The sequence below is a fragment of the Haemorhous mexicanus genome, chromosome 31 (genome assembly GCF_027477595.1).
Source record: "Haemorhous mexicanus isolate bHaeMex1 chromosome 31, bHaeMex1.pri, whole genome shotgun sequence".
Lineage (NCBI taxonomy): Eukaryota > Metazoa > Chordata > Aves > Passeriformes > Fringillidae > Haemorhous > Haemorhous mexicanus.
The window spans coordinates 2,215,239-2,234,582 of NC_082371.1; the positions used below are offsets into that span (position 1 = coordinate 2,215,239).

Below are 19,344 nucleotides of genomic sequence, written 5' to 3' on the forward strand. Positions count from 1 at the left end.
GGCGGGGGAGTGGGTTGAGGCCCACCAAGGCCAGGCAGGCCTCAGGTGATGGATCCAGGCTCAGAAGCTCCCTAGGGTGAGGGGGGAACAGGGGAAAGAACTCCCAGCTCAGGGCCTTGCTCTGGTTTGGGGACATGGGCTGAGCTGGGGACAGGGTAGTCCTGGGGGGGGTATGTGCACCCTGGCAGCCCCCAGGCATGGTGGGGCTGGGCTGGGGGCAGAACCTGGGGGCCAAGACTGTTGAGGGGTAGCCCTGGGACAGCCCAGTGTCCCCAGGCTTGGGGAGGTTCAGTCCCACATCCCAGAGCCCTGGGGGTGCAGTTCTGGAGCTCTTGGGGGGTTCAGCCCCATGTCCAGGCAGACACAGTCCCATGTCCTGGGGGATTCAGACCCAGAGCTGGGTCTGTAGTTCTGGAGCTCTTGGGGGGTTCAGCCCTGGAGCTCCAGGGGTCCAGCTCTGTCTCCTGGGGATTCAGCCCTACAGCCCCATGTCCCACACAGATCCAGAGGGTCCAGCCTTGAGTCCAGCTGGTGCAGCCCTGGAGTCCCGAGGTGTTCAGTCCTGGAGCTCCTGAGGGTCAGTCCCAGAGCCCCGGGGTGGCAATCCCGTGTCCCGGGGGCCTCAGTCCCAGAGCCCTGGGGGGCTCAGCCCCCTGTCCTGGAGGATTTAGCCCCCCTGTCCTGGAGGATTCAGCCCCCCATTCCTGCAGCCCCCTGTCCCGGGGGATTCCAGCTCGCTGTCCCGGAGGTTCAGCCCCGTGTCCCACAACCCCGCGTCCCGGCGCGGCCCCGCAGCCGCGGGTCCCCCCCTTGTCCCCCTGACACCCACCTGACCTCCCCCTTGCCCCCCATTGTCCCCTGTGTCACCTCCGTCGCTCGCTGCGGCCTCTCCCGGCCCGCTCCGGCCCCGCTCCCCTCAGCTCCGGTCCAGCTCCGCCTCAGCTCCGGTCCAGCTCCGCCTCAGCTCGGACCCAGCTCCGCCTCAGCTCCGATCCAGCTCCGCCTCAGCTCGGACCCAGCTCCGCCTCAGCTCCGCCTCAGCCAGGGCCCAAACCCAGCCCAGCTCCACCTCAGCTCGGACCCAGCTCCGCCTCAGCTCTGGCCCAGCTCCGCCTCAGCTCCGGCCCAGCTCCGCCTCAGCTCCGGCCCAAACCCGGCCCAGCTCCGCCTCAGCTCCGGCCCAAACCCGGCCCAACTCTGGCCCCGCTCCGCCTCAGCCCCGCCTCAGCCCGGGCCCAGCTCTGAACCCGCTCCGCCTCAGCTCCGCCTCAGCCCGGGCCCGGCCCGTTCTCGCTCCGCCCCGCGCGGCCTCCCCGGTACGGCGGGGCCGGGGGACACCGGGGCAGAGTGAACGGAGCGAGGCCGGGGCCCAGCGGGGCCCAGCGGGGCTCGGAGCTGCGGCCTGTGGGGACGGGGGGAGGCCCCGAGCTGGGCACGGGGCGCTGAACGGGGATCCCGGGGGGCTGATGAGGTGGGGGGGTCTGAATTGGGGCACCCGGTTAAACTCTGCTGAGGGGGTGGGTGTGAGGGTCTGAATTGAGGGGTCTGAATTTGGGGTTTGGGGTGCAGAGGAGTTTGGGGTATCCTGGTCATGTTCTCCAGGGTGTGGTTTTGGGGGGCTCTGGGGTCTTGACATGGGGGGTGTCAATTGAGGGGTCTGAATTTGGGCTCTGGGGGCTTTATTTGGGAGTCCTGACAAGGGGGTGCAGGGGACTTTGGGATACCCTGGCCACGTTCTCTGTGGTTTTGGGGGTCCTGGGGGTCCCGAAGGTCCTGACATGGGGTGTCTCAGTTGAGGGGTCTGGGGGCTTTATTTGGTGTCCCAGGAGTCCTGTCAAGGAGATGCAGAGGACTTTGGGGCACCCTGGCCACGTTCTCCAGGGTGTGGTTTTGGGGGGTCCTGACATGGGGGGTCTGAACTGGGGAGTCTGGGGGTCTTGACTTGGGAGTCCTGGGGATCTCCAGGGGGCTGGTTTTAGGGAACCAGGGGTCCTGAAGGGCAAGGTCTGAGCTGGGGTCTGGGGGCTTCACTTAGGGGTCTCAAGGGTCCTGGCCAGGGGGTTTTGGGGCTGGTACTGGGGCTTCTGGAGGCGTGGAGGGTTCATCAGGGGGATGGTGTTGGGGGATGTTAATTTGGGGTCTCAGGGGTCCTGGCCAAGGGCTCTGGGGAGGTGGTAACAGGGTCTGGGGTCATGAGATGGGTGTCCCAGGGAATCTGACTGTGGGTCTGTCAGGAGGTCCCAGGGGACTGAACTGGGGGTCGCAGGGGGCCTGGCCATGTTCTGGGGGGCAGGGAGTTGTATTGGGGGTCCTGAGATTGTGGAGGCTTGGCCACATTTACTGGGGAGGGGATGTTGGAGGTCCTGGGCATCTCTGGGGTCATGGGGTCTGGGGGCCTGGCCCCGTTCTCCTGAGGGTGATGTTGGGGGTCCTGGAGGTCCTGATCTGGGGAGGGCTGGCCGGGGGTTCCCAGGGGATCTTTCCTGGGGTCCCAACATCCGAAATGGGGGTTCCAGGGGTCCTGACGTGGGGGATCTGAGGGGATCCGCCCCGGGGGTCCCCTCATAGCAGCAGTGTCCCCTGTCCTCACAGGCGATGGGTGCATCGGAGCCCCCCAATTTCTCGTGGGTGGTCGAGGGGCGGCTGGCGGGGCTGGCGATGCCACGGGAGCCGGGGCACTACCGGTACCTGCGGGAGCGCGGCGTGCGACACCTGGTGTCCCTGACGGAGCGGGCCCCGCCCCATCACGGCTGCTGTCCCCAAATCCAGCTGCACCGGCTCCGCGTGGCCGACTTCACCCCCCCGAGCCCCGAGCAGATCCAGAGCTTCCTGCAGATCGTGGAGGAGGCCAATGGCCGCGGGGAGGTATGGCCGGGGACACCTCGGGGAGGGGACAGCAGGGGGACACACCTGGGGGACAGCTGGGGGGGGATACCTGGGGGACAACTGCTGGAAGACACTGGGGGGGACTGGAGGGGACAGCTGGGGTGGTGACACTGGAGGGGGGGAGATCTAGTGGGGGATACCTGGGGGAAGGCACCAGGGGAGGGGACACTTGGAAAGACATCTGGGGGAACACTTAGGGGACACCTTGAGGAGGTGGCATCTCAGGGTTGGGGGGAGACCTCAGCAGGGTGACACCTTGAGGGTAGAGGAGCACCTTGAGGAGGGAGGTTTGCAGAGATGGCACCTTGGTGGTGGGGGACACTTTGGAGGAGGTGACATCTTGGCAAGATGGCACCGTGGTGGGCGACACCTTGGGGGTGGGGGGAGATGACATCTGTACACCTTAGGAGGGTGACACCTGGAGGAGAACACACACCTGTGGTAGGGCTGTGACACCTGGTGGCTGTGACATCTCAGGGAGTTGTCACTTCAAGAAGAGACACCTAGGAAGATGAGGGGAAGGGGTGACAGAAGGTGGCACCAGGCAGAAATGCCATGAAGGCAGCGCCACAATGGGCATCACTTGTCACTCAGAGGGGCACGTGGGCATCCAGCAGTGCCACCCACCTGCTGTGTCCCTGTGCCAGGCCGTGGCAGTGCACTGCATGCTGGGCCATGGCCGGACTGGCACGCTGCTGGCCTGTTACCTGTGCAAGGAGCAGCACCTGGCAGGTGGCGATGCCATCCGTGAGATCCGGCGCCTCCGGCCCGGCTCCATCGAGACCTCAGAGCAGGAGCAGGCCGTGCTCCGCTTCTGCCAGCACCTGTGGTAGGTGCCACCCTCCCCAGGGTGTCACCACGGGGGTCCCCTCCCCCAGCTGTGGCTCCCAAATGTCCCCAGTCCTCGCTCAGTGGTGGCATTTTCCCCTCCACAGCACTGGCGAGGAGAGCTGAGGACATCGATGGCATCCATGGAATTGGGCACCCCAAAGTGCCAGCTGTGCCCAGCCCCGTCTGTCCCCTCCTGTATTAAAGGACTGGCCTGTGGCTTCTCTGCAGGTCTGGTTTTGGGGTACACGTTGGGGGGATGCTTGGTCATGGCTCTGCTGGGCACCCCCAGACTCGGCTTGGTTGGCAGCTGCATCCTGGGATTTGGGGTCCTGGCTCTGGGGTCTTGGGTTTGGGGTTCCTCAGGGTTCTGGTTCTGGATCCTAGCTTTGAGCTCCCTCAGGGCCCTGGTTTTGGGGTCAGTCAGGGTCCCAATTCTGGGGTTGTTTGGGATCCTGGCTCTGGGGTCCCTTGGAGTGATGGCTTTGGGGTCCTGGCTCTGAATCCTGGCTTTGGGGTCCCAGCTCTACGTCCTGACTCAGGGGTTCCTCAGATTCCTGGTTCCAGGATTTTGAGTCTGGGGTCTCTCAAGGTTGTGGTTCTGGGATCCCTTGGTGTCCCAGCTCTGGGGTCTCTCTGGGTTCTGGCTTTGGGATCCTTTGGGGTACTCATTCTGGGGTGTGTCAGGGTCCTGGTCCTGGGGTCATCTGGGGTCCCAGCTCTGGGTCCTGGCTCTGGGTTCTGGCTTTGGAGTCCTCATCTGGGGCCTTGGCTTTGGGGTCCCAAATCTGGGTCCTGGCTCTGGGTTCTGGCTTTGGAGTCCTGGCTTTGGGGCCTTGGTTTTGGGGTTCTGGCTCTGTGTTTCTGGCTCTGGGTCCTGACTTTGGGGCCGTGGCTTTGGGGTCCCAAATCTGGGTCCTGGCTCTGGGTCCTGGCTCTGGGGTCCCTCAGGGTGCTGTTTTTGGGGTCCCATGGGATCCCAGCTCTGGGATGGTTCTGGCTCTGGGGTCCCTCAGGGTGCTGTTTTAGGGGTCCCATGGGATCCCAGCTCTGGGGTGGTTCTGGCTCTGGGGTCCTTCAGGGACCATGAGCAGCCCCCCCCAGAGCTGTCACCCGCCAGTGCCCCGATGCCACGTGGAAGGTGACAACCGTGTCAGTGCCCGGGGGCCGACCCGGGACGTTGATGCTTAAAGTGTAGCTTAGCCGGAATTGAGGCATCTCCATCCAAAAATCCAATCCTGGAAATCTCTTCTCAGCTGCTCCTAACCTTGGTGGCATTTAAATCCTGGTTGGAAGCAGTGTCACCGTCCCCATTTCCGGGCGGGTGGCACATGGCTGAGAGCACCCCGGGCACAACTGGGGCCAGCGTCTCAACCAGCAGCTCCACAGTCCCCAAAAAGTTCCTTTGGAATGCCACAATGTCACCATCCTCCTCTGGGGACAAGGCACCAGGGTGGTGACACTGGGGTGGTGACATTGGCATGGTGACACCGGGCACTGCTGGCAATCCAGCTGTGCCCTGCCCAGATGTGCCCAGAATTGGGAAGAGGGCTCACCACAGGGTGTGGCCTCACTCCAAAACTCTGTGGCCACCCAGCTGGCCCTGGTGGCCCATGGTGGCATTTTGGGGACACCCGTGTGCCCCAGGTGATGCCACAGCGAGGCCACACCAGCGCATGGAGCCGCATGGGGGGCACATACCTGGGGCACAGCCAGTTTGGGGTGCCCAGCCCTGTGTGGGGGCCAGCACGGGGACAGTGGGGACACGGTGGGGACAATGTGGCCACGGTGGGGACGGGGTGGACGTGGTGGCAGTGCCGGACAGCGGTGTCCAGCCTAAGCTCACATGGGCCGGAGCGGCCCAAAGCTGCTTACAGCAGAATTATTGCCCTTAACCCCGCTGACTCCACGCTGTCCTCAGAGTCCCCCGGGCTCAGGGGGCCAGGCCGGGCTGGGGGGGCTCCACGGACCCCCCACCCCCTCCAAGGGGGGCTGGACTGGGGGGGCATCGCCCCAGTGCCACCCCTGGGGCGCCCATGTGGCCGGGCCGGTGTCACACGTGCGAGGTTTGCTTGTCCCTCGATCCGGCTCTGAGCCTGGGATGCATCCAGGATGTCCCCTCTGTGTCCCCTCCTGTCCCCTCCAGGCTGGCGAGTGGCCCAGCTCCGGCTCAGCCCGCAGGATGGGGACATGGCACTGGTGGCTGTCCCCGTGTGGGGACACATTTAGGATGGGATTAGAGAGCGGGAGCTGGGATGGAGAAGGGTGAGCGGGGAGCGCTGGCGCAGGGGGACACGCAGAGGGGACATAGGGTTGAACTGCCCCCAGTGTCACCCACCTGTCCCTGTGTCCCATGGGGTGATCACGCACCCAAACCCCACCCACGTGTCCTGTCCATGTCCCATCCATGTGTCCCATCCATGTCCCACCCGTGTGTCCCCTCTTTGACCACAATCCCACCCCTGTGTCCCACTTGTGTCCCCTGGTCCCACCTCTGTCCCAGGAGTGTTTTCCCTGTGTGTCCTGCCTGTGTGTCCCACTCGTGTCCCATCCATGTGGCACGCCTGTCCTATTCATGACCCCTCGTGTCCCCCCGTGTTCCACCCTATGTCCCACATGTCTCCCACCCATGTGTCCCACTCATGTCCTCCCTCTAGGTGCCCCTCCTGTGGCCCCTCGAGCTTCCCCCGGTCCCACCCGTGATCTCCCCTGTGTCCCCGCCCTGTCCCCCTCGCTTCCTCCGCATATCCCCCTCCGTGTCACCCCACAAGCCCCCAGGTCCCCCTGCCCCTCTCCAGGCACTACATTTCCCAGCATCCCTCGCTCACCGCTGCCTCGCTCCGCCATTGGCCGCCTCCAGAAGCGCTCAGCGGCGTTTTCTGATTGGCTGTCGCCGCGGCAACGGGCGGCGGGGGGCGTGGCCGGGGCGGCCCCTCCCGCCGTCGCGGGTTTGTTTGCGGCCGCCCGGCGGCGGCGGCCGGAGCCGAGCGGACCCGGACGGACCCGAACCGAGCCGGAAAGAGCCGAAAGCAGCCGGGAAGAGCCGAGCGCTGCCGAGCGCGGCCGGCCGGGCATGAGGAGCGGCGGGACGCGGAGCCCCCCGCGCCCCCCGCCCGGGGCCGGTGCCCCCGGGGCTGCCCGGCCGAGCCCGCCGGTCCTCGGGCCCCGGTGACGCCGCGGGAACCGCCGCAGGGGGGGCCTGGGCTATGCGGTGGTGGCTGCGCGCCGCCGTCCTCAGCCTGCTCGCCGGAGCCGGGGGTGAGGGGCCGCCCCGGGGAGCGGGGCGGGGGGGCGGCGGAGCCGGTCTGGCCGGTGCCGGGCCTTGGGGCCGCGGGGCTCGGGGCCGGGGAAAGGGTCCCGGTGTGTTCCGGTGTGTCCCGGTGTGTCCCGGCGGGACCGGTCTGTCCAGTGCCGGGTGCCCGGGAAGCGGGAGGAGGCGGGGGACATCTGGGGACAGCGGGGGCGGGGGGCTCCGGGGGCGGGAGGAAGGTCCCGGTGTGTCCCGGTGTGTCGCGGTTTGGCCAGCGCCGGGTCCCGGACAGGCGGGGGCGGGGGTTTCCGTGGGCAAGGGGAAGGGTCCTGCTGTGTCCCGTGTGTCCCGTGCCGTCCCGCCCCCATCCCGGTTCATCCCGGTGTATCCCGTCTCACCCGTGGCCCGGTGCCGGTCCCGCAGGCAGCGGCCGGAGCGAGCCCCGGGCCGTGGTGGGGCGCGTCGGGGGCAGCGCGGTGCTGGGCTGCGGGCTCCTGGGCGCACACGAGGCGCGCCCGCCGCTCTACGTGATCGAGTGGGTTCGCTTCGGCTTCGTCCTCCCCATCTTCATCAAGTTCGGGCTCTACTCGCCGCGCGTGGACCCCGAGTACGCGGGTGAGTGGCGGGGACGGGGCGGGCGGGGGTTCCCCGGGACCCCCGTGGGCTGTCCCGTGTCTCCACTCGCTGTGGTTCGGTCCAACCGGGTGCTGCTGGTGTTGGACCACCTTAAACCCACTCCCGGGGAAGTGGGGGGCCTCTTCCGGGGGTCTCGGCGGGGGCAGGGAGGTCCCTACAGCAGGTGAGTGCCAATCGCCGTCCCCAGGGATGGCAGGAGGGATGGAGGTGCCCAGCTGGCAGAGGAGACCCGGATCCCTGCCCAGCCTGGCGGCGGGAGGGATCCCAGAGGGTGAAATGTGGGAGAAGCCCCCCCAGCCCACCCCCGGGGCTGCTGGAGCATCTCCCGCAGGGTGGAACGGCCGAGCCCTGCCGGTGCCACCGGGTGCCCCGTGCCCGGGGGCTGCGGGCGCTGCCTCGGCCCGTGCGGGTCGCCTGAAGGTTGAGGCTGGGGAGGGGATTTCGGGGGAGCTGCTAATTGGAGCAAAGCTGGGCCGGGGACGGGCTGGGCGTGGGAGGGGGATATTCGCTGCTTTAGCGGGTATTTAAAGTGAGCGGTGGCAGAGCCAGAGGAATCCCAGCGAGAGGATCCCTGAGAGCACGAGGGGAAGGCCACGGGAGTGTCCCCTGGGCATGCGGAGGGCTGGTGATTTGGGCTGAGCCCAAACCCCGGCGTTCTGTGCCGAAATCCGTGCTCCGACCCTTCCTCGGGGCACCGGATCACGACCCAGACCCTGCTGCTAAAATTGACCCCTGCCTAAAAATCACCTCGGCTGGGACACCCAACTCTCCTGCTGCCGGGGGATGCTTTCAGCAGCTCCGCCTTGGCTCTTGGGGACCAGCGGTGACAACGAACGCCGCGGGCAGGACAAGGCACCTGCTCTGCCGGGAGGCCGGAGCTGGGCTCCTGTTACCTGAGCGCCGAGGGGCCCCGGGGCTGCAGCGGCTCCGGTTACCCAGGAAGGGGCTGGCAGTGCCCTGCCCGCAGCCCCCCTCCCCTCCCCCGTGTCCCCTCGTCCCCGGGGGCTGCGGGAGCAGATTGGGATCAGCGCTGGGGGAAGGGGCTGGTGGCTGGAATGAGGGCGAGCTGGGTGGGCAGGGGGGCTGGCGGCCGTCGCCATGGCAGCGGGGCGGCTTGTTCTTGTTTTTCCATCGGCCGGGAAGGGATGGGTGCTGGGAAAAGGGCAGGGGAGGTGGGTGGGTGCAGGGCGATGCCAGCCCACCCCTTCTATCCGCCGCTTCCCAGGTGGATCAGATCAGGTGTCACCGCTGCTGTCACCAGTGTCACTCCTGGGGAGATCGGGGGGGGGGGTCCAGGGGACAGGGTGGGCTACAGCTCCTTCTGTGACAGCGGGTGATGGGATGGGGTCGGCTCTCCCCTGGGTGCCACCGCCACCCACGGTGACACGGGCCACTGTCCCCTGCCCTGGAAGAGGGTCGGTGGTCTCTGGGCTGGCTCAGCCCCCCCCTCCCCGACTCTGGCCGCGTGGCGGGGGCTGCAGCCCCCTTTGTGTCCCCCCCCCTTTGTGTCCCGCTGAATGTCGGTTGCCAGGCGCTGGGGGATGCTGGGCCACAGGGTTTTGTTTTTGCAGGGCGGTGGAGGAGGAGGAGGGGGCTGGGGCCGGCACAGGGGGATTAGGGGGAGGCTGAGGGGCGTCCCCAGGCCGCTCTGATCCCTTCCAAAGGGACCTTTGTTCGGGAGCCGGCTGCTCCCGCCGTGCCTGGGGTTGGGGGCTGGCAGCTGCTGGAGCTTCCCAAAGCTTCCCAGAGCTTCCCAAAGCTTCCCAAAGCTGTCCCACTTCCCAGGACCCGGCGTGGGAGGCAGGGCTGGCGGACCCCTCGTCCCACAGCTGTGGGGTGAAGGCAGAGGGGTGGGAGACAGCTCTGGGCGCTGCGGGAAAGGTTTGCACGTGTTTGTGTGCGGGGTTCGCACGGCTCAGGGCGGATCTCGGTGACCAAACCCGCCTGCCCGGCTCCTGCCACTCCTCCTCCTCCTCCTCCTCCTCATCCTTGCCGGGCTCGTCTGGCGGGACACGGAATCCGGCGGGACACGGAATCCCAATCCTGCTGCCAGCCGGGGCTCCGGTGCCTCGGGCACTGCGTGGGGACCGTCTGTGACACCGGGTGGGGCTGCCCACGGGGCTCCCCAAAACTTCTCGTGGCCGGAAACCCTGCAGGTCCTGGGATGCTGATGGAGCATCGCGGGCTGCTCCGGTGCTGCCGGTGTCCTTACCGTGGTGTCCCGGAGCAAGGTCACCTGGCGTGGCCCGGGGGTGCCCGGAGTGGCAGTGCCGGGGTGGCAGGGAAGGATGGATGCCCAGGATGGATGCCCTCGGAAGGTGGTCCTCAGGACAGTGGGTGCTCGGAGAAGGGGATGCCCAGGATGGTGGGTGCTCGGAGAAGGGGATGCCCGAGATGGTGGGTGCCCCAGACAGGGGGTGCCCGGGACAGGGGGTGCCGGTGCGTTCGTTTGGGGCCGCTGGCCGCGCACCCCAGTCTGGGCTGAGCCAATTGCCCACTGCACCCTGAGCCGATTATGGCTCTGATAATAGCCCGGGGGATTAACGGGCTGCGCTCGCTCTCGCTTCGGCCCTTATCCCTCTCCTCATCAAAGAGGCCGCGGGGCGTGGGGCTGGCTGGCGAGGACCCCACGGCATGGGGGAACCCCGGTCACCGTGTCCCCCAGGGAAGCTGCGGGGGTTCACCGTGACCCGCCCCGTGCCGCGGGGGTGCCGGGGCTTAGCAGGGCTCCTAAGGGTGAGAGCGCCGGGGGGGCTCCCAGGGGGAGGGAGAGGCCTCGGGAAGGGAGAAAAGGGGTCGTGGGAGGGGTGCTGGGACCAGCGATGCTCGAAATGCTTGGACCCGCCGTGCTGGGGGACCCCGCCGAGGCCACCCCGCGCGAGGGCGGGGGACAGAGCCACTGTCGCCTCCTCTCCGTTGTCACCCATGTGTGTGTAGTGCTGAATGTCGCTGGCAGCAACCTCTGGCACCGCCGTTCCCAGCCCCCCGCCGTGCCAGCGTGGGCGGGCGTCCTGGGGAGGGGATGGCCCCACGGAGGGGGTGACCTGGCAGCAGGGTGGCCTCAGGGAGGGGGTGACCCGGGAGAGGGGTGACCCCAGGGAGGGGGTGGCCCGAGGAGGGCGTGACCCGGGGCTAGGGTGGCCCGGGGGAGGGGGTGACCTGGCAGAGGGGTGGCCCCAGGGAGGGGTTGACCTGGCAGAGGGGTGACCCCAGGGAGGGGTTGACCTGGCAGAGGGGTGACCCCAGGGAGGGGGTGGCCCCAGGGTGGGGGTGACCTGGCAGAGGGGTGGCCCCAGGGAGGGGGTGGCCCGAGGAGGGCGTGACCCGGGGCTAGGGTGGCCCGGGGGAGGGTGTGGCCCGGGGACGTGGCTGTCCCTGAGCCGCTGCCGGTGGCACAGGTCGTGTGCGGCTGGAGGAAGGTGCCTCGCTGCGCCTGGACCTGCTGCGTGCCGAGGACCAGGGCTGGTACGAGTGCCGGGTGCTCTTCCTCGACCGGCACAGCACCGACGCCGACTTCCAGAACGGCACCTGGATCCACCTCACCGTCAACGGTACCGGCCCGTCCCACCCTCAGCTGCTCTGCTAGGGCTGGCGCTGGAAACGCTGGGCTTCCACTCTGAGTTGAGCCAGATCTGAGGGTGAGGATTTGGGTTTGCCTTCCAGCACCCCCCACCTTCCTGGAGACCCCCCCTGCATTCGTAGAGGTGCGGGACCAGGCTGCACTGAGCCTCACCTGCAGGGCTGTCGGCAACCCCCAGCCTGTTGTCACCTGGAAGAGGAGCGACCTGCCTGTCCAGAGCGGGGACACGGTGCAGGTGAGGGTGACAAACCCCTGGTCACCCCTCTGGTGGGGTGCGGCCAGGCTCTGCCTCCCATCCCCAGTGTGGTGGCGCCTCCCTGCTGCCACCACCCGGTTCGTGAGCAGGTCGCTGTCCCTTGGTGGCCGTGTCACAGCTGGTGCCATTGCAGGTGAGCAACGGGACGCTGAGCATTGCCACCGTGGAACGTGCCAGCGCGGGCACCTACACGTGCCACGCCTCCAGCAAGGAGGGCACTGTCACCCACACCACCCGTGTGCTCGTGCAGGGTAAGGACAGGGGGGCTGGGCACACACAGGGAGCCATGGCATTGTCGGTTTTTGGGGAGGGGGCATCCCCTGTGCCCAGCCCTCACTGCCCCTCACCCCAGGGCCACCCATCATCGTGGTGCCACCCCAGAACGTCACTGTCAACATCTCCCAAGATGCCTTTCTGGCGTGCCAGGCTGAGGCATACCCAGGGAACCTCACCTACACCTGGTTCCAGGGCAGCAGCAACGTCTTCCACCTCAGGTATGGCACCAACAGGGATGGCACCGGGGCTGCTGTGCCCCCAAGTGCCAGAGACAGGCTGCGTGTGTGCTGGCGGCAAATCCATCACCCCAGGGCAGCAGGGACAGTGCCAACTGTGCCACTCCCTGCTGTGCCATCCCTTCCCAGCCACCTTCAGGCTCGGGTCCGTGTCCTGGTGGACGGGAGCCTCCTGCTGCAGCGAACGACCCCGGACGACGCTGGGAAATACACCTGCACCCCCAGCAACGGGCTCTGGAAGCCACCTTCTGCCTCAGCCTTCCTCACAGTGCTCTGTAAGACCCCCCTCCTGCACCCCCAGGCCGTGGGGGGCCCTGCTGTGGGGGCTGTGGTGGGAACAGGGTGCCCCATGGGGACCCCAGCCCCGTGTGTCCCCGCAGACCCGGCGCAGGTGACCACCATGCTCCCGGAGACTCACCTGCCCAAGGGCATGCGGGGCGTGATCCGCTGCCCCTCCAGGGCCAACCCGCCCCTGCTCTCCGTCACGTGGACGAGGGACGGGCGCCCGCTGGAGCTGGACAAGGTATGGCCACTCCCACCACCCTTCCCACCTTCCCAAACCCCTCCTGCTCACTCATTCCCCTCTCCCAGCTCCTTCCCACCTTCCCAAATCCCTCCTGCTCACCATTCCCCTCTCCCAGCTCCTTCCCAAACCCCTCCTCCTCACCCATTCCCCTCTCCCAGCTCCTTCCCAAACCCCTCCTCCTCATCCATTCCCCTCTCCCAGCTCCTTCCCAAATCCCTCCTGCTCATCCATTCTCCTCTCCCAGCTCCTTCCCACCTTCCCAAATCCCTCCAGCTCACCCATTCCCCTCTCCCAGCTCCTTCCCAAATCCCTCCTGCTCACTCATTCCCCTCTCCCAGCTCCTTCCCACCTTCCCAAATCCTTCCTGCTCATCATTCCCCTCTCCCAGCTCCTTCCCAAACCCCTCCTCCTCACCCATTCCCCTCTCCCAGCTCCTTCCCAAACCCCTCCTGCTCATCCTTTCCTCTCCCAGCTCCTTCCCAAACCCCTCCTCCTAACCCATTCCCCTCTCCCAGCTCCTTCCCAAATCCCTCCTGCTCATCCATTCTCCTCTCCCAGCTCCTTCCCACCTTCCCAAATCCCTCCAGCTCACCCATTCCCCTCTCCCAGCTCCTTCCCAAATCCTTCCTGCTCACTCATTCCTCACTCCCAGCTCCTTCCCAAACCCCTCCTGCTCACTCATTCTTCACTCCCAGCTCCCCGGCTGGTCTGTGCGGCCACTCCCCCTCCCACCATCCTTCCCACCTTCCCAAATCCCTCCTCCTCTCCCAGCTCCCCGGCTGGTCCCTTCGGCCCGACGGCTCCATCGTCATCGCCACGGGCAACGACGACGCGCTGGGGCTGTACCGCTGCACGCCCTACAACAGCTACGGCACCGCCGGCGAGTCGCGGCCCACGCGGGTCCTGCTGAAGGTGAGGAGCCCCTCGGGGTCCCCATCCTGGCTCTGCACCCCCTGCCAAGCCCCCCCAAACTGCCCCTCTGCCTTGCAGGACCCTCCTGCCTTCACGGTGCGGCCCAAGGAGGAGTATTTCCAGGAGGTGGGCCGGGAGCTGGTGATCCCCTGCGTGGCTCAAGGGGATCCCCCACCCACCATCACCTGGGTGAAGGTAGGGGCTGCTGCTTTGGGGGGTCAGCTGAGCCCCCCCCCCCCAGGAACAGAGACTGCTTTTGGCCTCCAGGGCATCATTTCTTGTCCCTACCCCACTCCTGGGGCTGTGTCTCTGTCCCCACTGAGTCCCATCCCAAACATGGTTCCTGAAGGGTCTGAGGTCACTTTGCTTGGCTATCCTCTTGGTTTTTAAGAACTGGAAAAACCCTGCCCCTTGGCCTCCAAACCAGCCCCAGGGTGGTGGGACATGTCCCCCTTTTCATGTCCCCTTGTCCCCTGTGTGGCAGTGTCATGGTGCCAGCCCTGCAGGGGGCAGGTTGGTGGTGGTCCCCCCCATCAGCGTGTCCGTGCCCCACAGGTGGGCAGCGTGGGGAAGAGCAGTGCCCAGGTGGATGGGAACAGCAGCCTCGTCCTCCACCCCCTGATCAAGGAGCAGCATGGAGTCTGGGAATGCACAGCCACCAACCAGGTGGCCAGTGTCACCACTGCCACCTCTGTCCACGTACTGGGTGAGCTGCCTGTCACTGGGATGGTCCTGGGGTGGGCAACGTGCTGGAAAGGGTGGTCCAAGCCCCCTGATGTGACACTGCTGCCCGCCAGGTACCAGTCCCCACGCTGTCACCAACGTCTCCGTGCTCCCACTGCTGCTGGCAGCCAACATCTCCTGGGAACCAGGCTTTGATGGAGGCTACTTCCAGAGGTTCAGCGTCTGGTACACCCCTCTGTGAGTGCCCATCCCCGCCATGTCCCCCCCCAGGGACCTCAGCTCCCTCTCATGGGTCCCTCCTGTCCCCAGGATGAGGTCCCCACCGCGGGCACACCACGACTGGGTGTCACTGTCGGTGCCGGCGGGGGCCCAGCACCTTCTGGTGGAGAACCTGCAGCCAGACACCAGTTACCAGTTCAGCGTCCTGGCCCAGAACAAGCTGGGCAGTGGCCCCTTCAGCCAGATCGTCACCTCCGTGCCCAGGGGTAAGGGCAGCTCCCCAAACACCCCCTGTGCCCCTGTACCCACCTGGTGCCAACCTCTGCTTTCTCCCCAAGGCTTCCCAGTGACCACAGTGCCTCCGGAGCCGCCGGCCATGACTGTGCACGTCTTCCTGTCCCCACCCCGGGCTCTGACTGCCAACGAGACCGTGAGGGGGGTCCTGCTGCGCTGGGACCCCCCTGCCCGTGCCTCGGTGGCCCTGAGCGGGTACGCGCTGGAGCTGCGGCAGGACAAGGGCGGCTGGGAGGTGCTGGAGCGCTCCATCCCCGGCACTGACACCCAGGTGCTGGTGCCAGGGCTCATCAAGGTGAGGTGTGGCTGGGTTAGGGCTCGGTGGCCACCGTGGCAGCGTGGCTCAGGGCCCTGTGTCCTTCCTCAGGACGCCTTTTATGAGTTCCGACTGGTGGCCTTTGCTGGCAGCTACATCAGCGACCCCAGCAACACGGTGAACGTGTCCACGGCAGGTGAGGCTGGGCTGCCACGTGGGGACAGAGAACAGAGGTGGGAAACATCCAAATTCCCAAAGGAGAACCCCCCCCTTCATGCTGCCCCCATGTCCCTGCTGCTAAACTGAGGGCATGGACAGAGCAGGACCCCCAAGGCTAAAGCTGGGACAACAGCCAGAGTGGCTTCAGCCTCAGGGACCAGAGCATCCCCTCTCCTGGTGCCCATGGCAGGGGGCAGAGCAGCCCTGGTGGGGCAAGACCTGAGCCCTTGCTGTGTCCCCATGATGTGCCAGCCTGATGGGGTGCCCTGTGTGTGCCAGGGGGCACAGGTCCCCCCAAGGGCAGAGCAGCCCTGGTGGGGCAAGACCTGAGCCCTTGCTGTGTCCCCATGATGTGGTGACACCAGGGGGGTTGTGCCAGCCTGATGGAGTGCCCTGTGTGTGCCAGGGATGGAGGTGTACCCGTCCCGCACGCAGCTGCCGGAGCTGCTGCCACAGCCGGTGCTGGCAGGGGTCATCGGGGGGATCTGCTTCCTCAGCGTGGCCGTCATCTTCAGCACCATGGCCGCCTGCATCATGAACCGGCGCCGCGCCGCGCGCGTCCGCAAGCGCCGCCAAGGTACCCCCCGGGACAGGGGACAGGGGACAGGGGACAGGCCAGCCTGGGTGGGGACCGAGTGGGTGCCGCCGTCTCCTCCTCCTCATCACGTTTTGAGTTGCTCGCCGTGTGATCCCCCTGTGTTCTCATGGCCTTCCAGATCCACCACTCGTCTTCTCCCCCAGCAAGAAGCTTCCACCTCCACAGTAAGTCATGCCATTGCCACGCTGCCTGCCTTGTCCTGCTGTGTCACAGCCATGGCCCCTCCATCCCACTCCTTCCCTGTCCTGCTCCCTCCATCCCACTCCTTTCCTGTCCTACTCCCTCCATCCCACTCCTTCCCTGTCCTATTCCCACCATGCCACATTCCTTCCCTGTCCTGCCATGTCACTGCCATGGCCCCTCCATCCCACTCCTTCCCTGTCCTGCTCCCTCCATCCCACTCCCTTCCTGCCATGCCATGCCATGCCATGCCATGCCATGCCATGCCATGCCATGCCATGCCATGCCATGCCATGCCATGCCATGCCATGCCATGCCATGCCATGCCGCACTCCCTGTCCCTCTCTTGCCATGCCATGCTCCTCCACATCCCATTCCCTCCCTATCCCACTCCTGCCATGTCACACCTCTGGCTCCCACTCCCCCAAATCCTGCTGCCTCTCATCCCACTCCTGGCCATGCCACACTCTCCTCCCTCTCCATGACATGCTCCCCTCCATCCCTTTTCCTCCCTGTCCACTCCTGGCCATGCCATGTTCCCATCCCTGTCCCATCCCACCACGCTCCTCATCATCCCTCTGCCACCAGCTGGGGGCACAGGGACAGGTTGGGGACAGCCACACCCTGCCCAAGGGTGTTAGGAGCGGGGTGCTCTCCTGGCGTGCTCCCTCCGGGCAGTTTTGGCCGGAGAAAAGCTCAGGAAATGCAGGAGCAGGGTCTGGCAGCACGGCTGGGGATGCTGCAGCTGCTGCCTCTCCCCTGCAGCAATGCTCGTGGCCCTGCTAGCCCCGCCAGCACGGTGAAGCTGAAGCTGCAGCCATCGCCGTGCCGGAGCCTGCACCGGAGCCTGCTGTGGGGTGAAAAAGCCGGCACCAGCCTGGGGCTGAGCATCGCCGGCTCCCCCTACCCCGCCTACGAGAGCCACGGCCGGGAGCACGTCCCGCTGGAGCGCATCTGCCGCGGCCCCGACGGCCGCTTCGTGCTGGAGACCGACCCGCGGCCGGAGCCGGAGCCTCCGCGGGACCCCCTGCAGCCCTACCGCCAGCTGCCCGCCGAGGAGGAGGAGGAGGATGACGAGGACGAGGAGGAAGAAGAGGAAGATGACGAGCCCGTGTGGCACAGGGGGGTCTCGCTGCGCCCCCAGCCCGCGGGGCAGCCCCGCCGGGGCTCCCGGGCCTCCGGGCACCGCCACGGCCGCTACTTCGGCTACGGCAGCAGCAGCCCCGTGGACGAGGCAGTGGCGTTGAGCATCACCGACGTCAGCCCCGTGGCCTCTGCCGCCGCCACCCTGCCTTACAGCGCCGTCCAGGAGCCCCCCCGGCCCCGCCACGGCCCCCCCCGGGACTCACCGCCCCGCCAGGGCTCCCCCCGGCCGGCCAGCGACCCCCCGGCGACCCCCGCCCCCCCGGCCATCAGCGGCATCCTGCAGTACCTCAGCCTGCCCTTCTTCAAGGAGATGTGTGTGGACGGCGACTGGCCCCCCCCGGAGGAGCCGGGGGAGTCCCCCGGTGCCGGCGCCCTGCCGGACCCCCCCGCCAGCCCCCCGCGCCCGGGGCGGACGCTGTGCCCGGACTGTATTGACACAAGTGCCAACGCCACCTCCCCCCCCCGCCGCCGCCGCGTTCCTTCAGCCCCCCCGGCTGCCCGTGGGCCCCGCCAAGGCCTCGCTGCCCGGTTCCCCCTCCTGGCCCCGCTCCCCCAGCCCCGGGCCGCCCCCCCAGCCGGCCCCACATCTCCGGACTGAGACCCCGGGGCGGCCGCCGGACGCTGCAGCCCCCGAGAAGCTCCCGCGGGGCAGCCTGACCAGCCAGAGCAGCGGCCGGGGCAGCGGCTCCTTCCTGCGGCCCCCCTCGCTGGCACCGTCCCTGGGGGGCACCTTCCTGGGCACCCCCGTCGGAGACGGGGGCAGCTGGCACAGTGGGGGCTCGGCAGCGGAGGAGGGACGGGGCAGGACGGATGCTGGCGCCGGGAAGAGGTGAGCCGTGGGCAGGGCACTGGGATGAGCTCCTGCAGCGTGCTGGGGCAGCTCCGGGCCTGTCCCACCCCAGCTGGCACGGGGTGGCCTGGCACGGAGCCACCTGGCTGCCTGGCAGCCCTGCAGTGCCCTGGGGACACCCCCCTGCGTCTCTGTCCTGAGAGACCACTCCAGTTCTCTCCCAGCATCGCCACTATGTCCCCACATCCCTCGGGGTGGTGTCCCTGACGCTCATCCCTGGGATCTGGCCTTGGCATCTGCCCCTGACACCCATCCCAGGGCACCTGGGGCTTGGGGAGTCTCTCCTGGCATTTATTTTGGGGTCTCATGCCCATCCCTGGCATCTGACCCCTCATGATCTGCCCTGAGCTCCATCCCTGGCCTCTCCTACCCATCCCCAGGCTTTCACAGCCATCCCTCGGGGTTTCACTTTTTGGGGTCTCTCCTGGCATTCATCTTTGGGGTCTCATGCCCATCCCTGGCATCTGACACCCCAGGGTCTGCCCTGGCATCCAACACCTCATGGTCTGCCCTGAGCTCCATCCCTGGCCTCTCCTACCCATCCCCAGGGTTTCACTTTTTGGGGGTCTCCCCTGGAGCCCACCCCCGGGGTCTCACCCCCTCGGGCCATGCCCCTCGCCCCCTCCCCGCAGGAGAAACACCTCGGTGGACGAGAACTACGAGTGGGACGCGGAGTTCGCGCTGGAATCGGAGCTCCTGGAGGCGCTGCAGCTTTACCGGGGCGCGGCCCCGGCCCGGCCCGGTTCCTCCATCGCGCTGCGGGACCTGCAGCGGCACCGTGAGTGCGGCCCCCCCACCCCCGTGCCCAGAGCCCCGTGGCCGCCCCGGCGGGTGCCGCGGCGGGGCCGGACGCTGCTTATCTCCCCGCAGAGCCCGGCTCGGCCCCGGTGAGCTCGGTGTCGGCGGAGGCGTTGGGGACGGGGGGTCCCCCGGAGCGCGGCCAGACCCCCCGGCCCGAGGGGTTGGGGGCGCGGCGCCGCAGGGAGGGGGCCCAGCAGCGGCGGCAGAGGGTGGGCGCCCGCGGGTGCTGCTCGGAGCGCTTCGAGGTGGCCACGCTGCTCTAGGGACCCCCGGGTGAAAGGATGGGCGGGGGGGGGGGAATAAAGAGGCGTGAGAGCAGCTCTGGCTCCTGTTGGCGGGGGGATCCCCGAGGAATCCCGGATTCCCCCTCTGTCCCATGTCTTCCATTCCACCCTACCCCCCCCCCCTCCATCTTCTCGGTGTCCCCCTCCCACCTCGTCCCGCTCTCGGTGCCTTGTGCAGGCTTCCCCATTCTCCTGTGTCCTCATCGTCCTCATCTTCCTCATCCTCTGGCCACAGTTCCCCCTTCCCCACTCGCATCTTCCCGGCCTCGCCCTATCAATCCCACTCCCCAATCTTTCTGGTGCCCCCCCATTTCCTGGTACCCCCCCCCATTTCCTGGTACCCCCCCATCTTCTCGTGTCCCCCCACGAATTGCTCTGTGCCCCCGTTTTCCTCCCAGCCCCATTTTCCTCACGCCTCCCCTCATCT

General features: G+C 67.3%; 2 protein-coding genes across 4 annotated transcripts; both read left to right on the forward strand.

Annotated features, from left to right (window-relative positions):
* The first annotated feature begins 1,174 nt into the window (after positions 1-1,174).
* On the forward strand, positions 1,175-3,933 carry DUSP23 (dual specificity phosphatase 23). 3 transcript variants are annotated; one of them, XM_059870973.1, is made up of 4 exons: positions 1,175-1,316; positions 2,593-2,865; positions 3,501-3,715; positions 3,822-3,933. In XM_059870973.1, the coding sequence occupies exons 2-4, from the start codon at positions 2,596-2,598 to the stop codon at positions 3,838-3,840; spliced, it is 504 nt and encodes a 167-aa protein (XP_059726956.1). In that variant the 5' UTR covers positions 1,175-1,316; positions 2,593-2,595; the 3' UTR covers positions 3,841-3,933. The 3 variants fall into 3 exon arrangements, with proteins under 3 accessions (XP_059726956.1, XP_059726957.1, XP_059726958.1); XM_059870974.1 differs by having other exon boundaries at positions 3,534-3,715; XM_059870975.1 differs by lacking the exons at positions 3,501-3,715; positions 3,822-3,933 and adding an exon at positions 3,294-3,442.
* Positions 3,934-6,645: 2,712 nt separating this feature from the next.
* On the forward strand, positions 6,646-18,951 carry IGSF9 (immunoglobulin superfamily member 9). The gene is given in 21 exon segments (XM_059870971.1): positions 6,646-6,972; positions 7,388-7,579; positions 10,999-11,151; positions 11,264-11,415; positions 11,570-11,687; positions 11,789-11,930; positions 12,078-12,223; positions 12,329-12,471; positions 13,246-13,386; positions 13,465-13,581; positions 13,942-14,092; positions 14,184-14,307; positions 14,380-14,555; positions 14,628-14,878; positions 14,951-15,035; positions 15,465-15,635; positions 15,775-15,820; positions 16,602-17,433; positions 17,435-17,811; positions 18,465-18,610; positions 18,703-18,951. Coding segments are annotated over 21 exon segments (3,909 nt in total). The 5' UTR covers positions 6,646-6,920; the 3' UTR covers positions 18,897-18,951.
* The last annotated feature ends 393 nt before the right edge of the window (positions 18,952-19,344 follow it).

Bases quoted from the DNA above. Each gene is read 5' to 3' on its own strand.
- DUSP23 (XM_059870973.1), top strand. From the start codon at position 2,596: ATGGGTGCATCGGAGCCCCCCAATTTCTCGTGGGTGGTCGAGGGGCGG. The intron at 2,866-3,500 runs GTATGGCCGGGG...GTGGGCATCCAG, and splicing joins AGGCCAATGGCCGCGGGGAG to CAGTGCCACCCACCTGCTGT.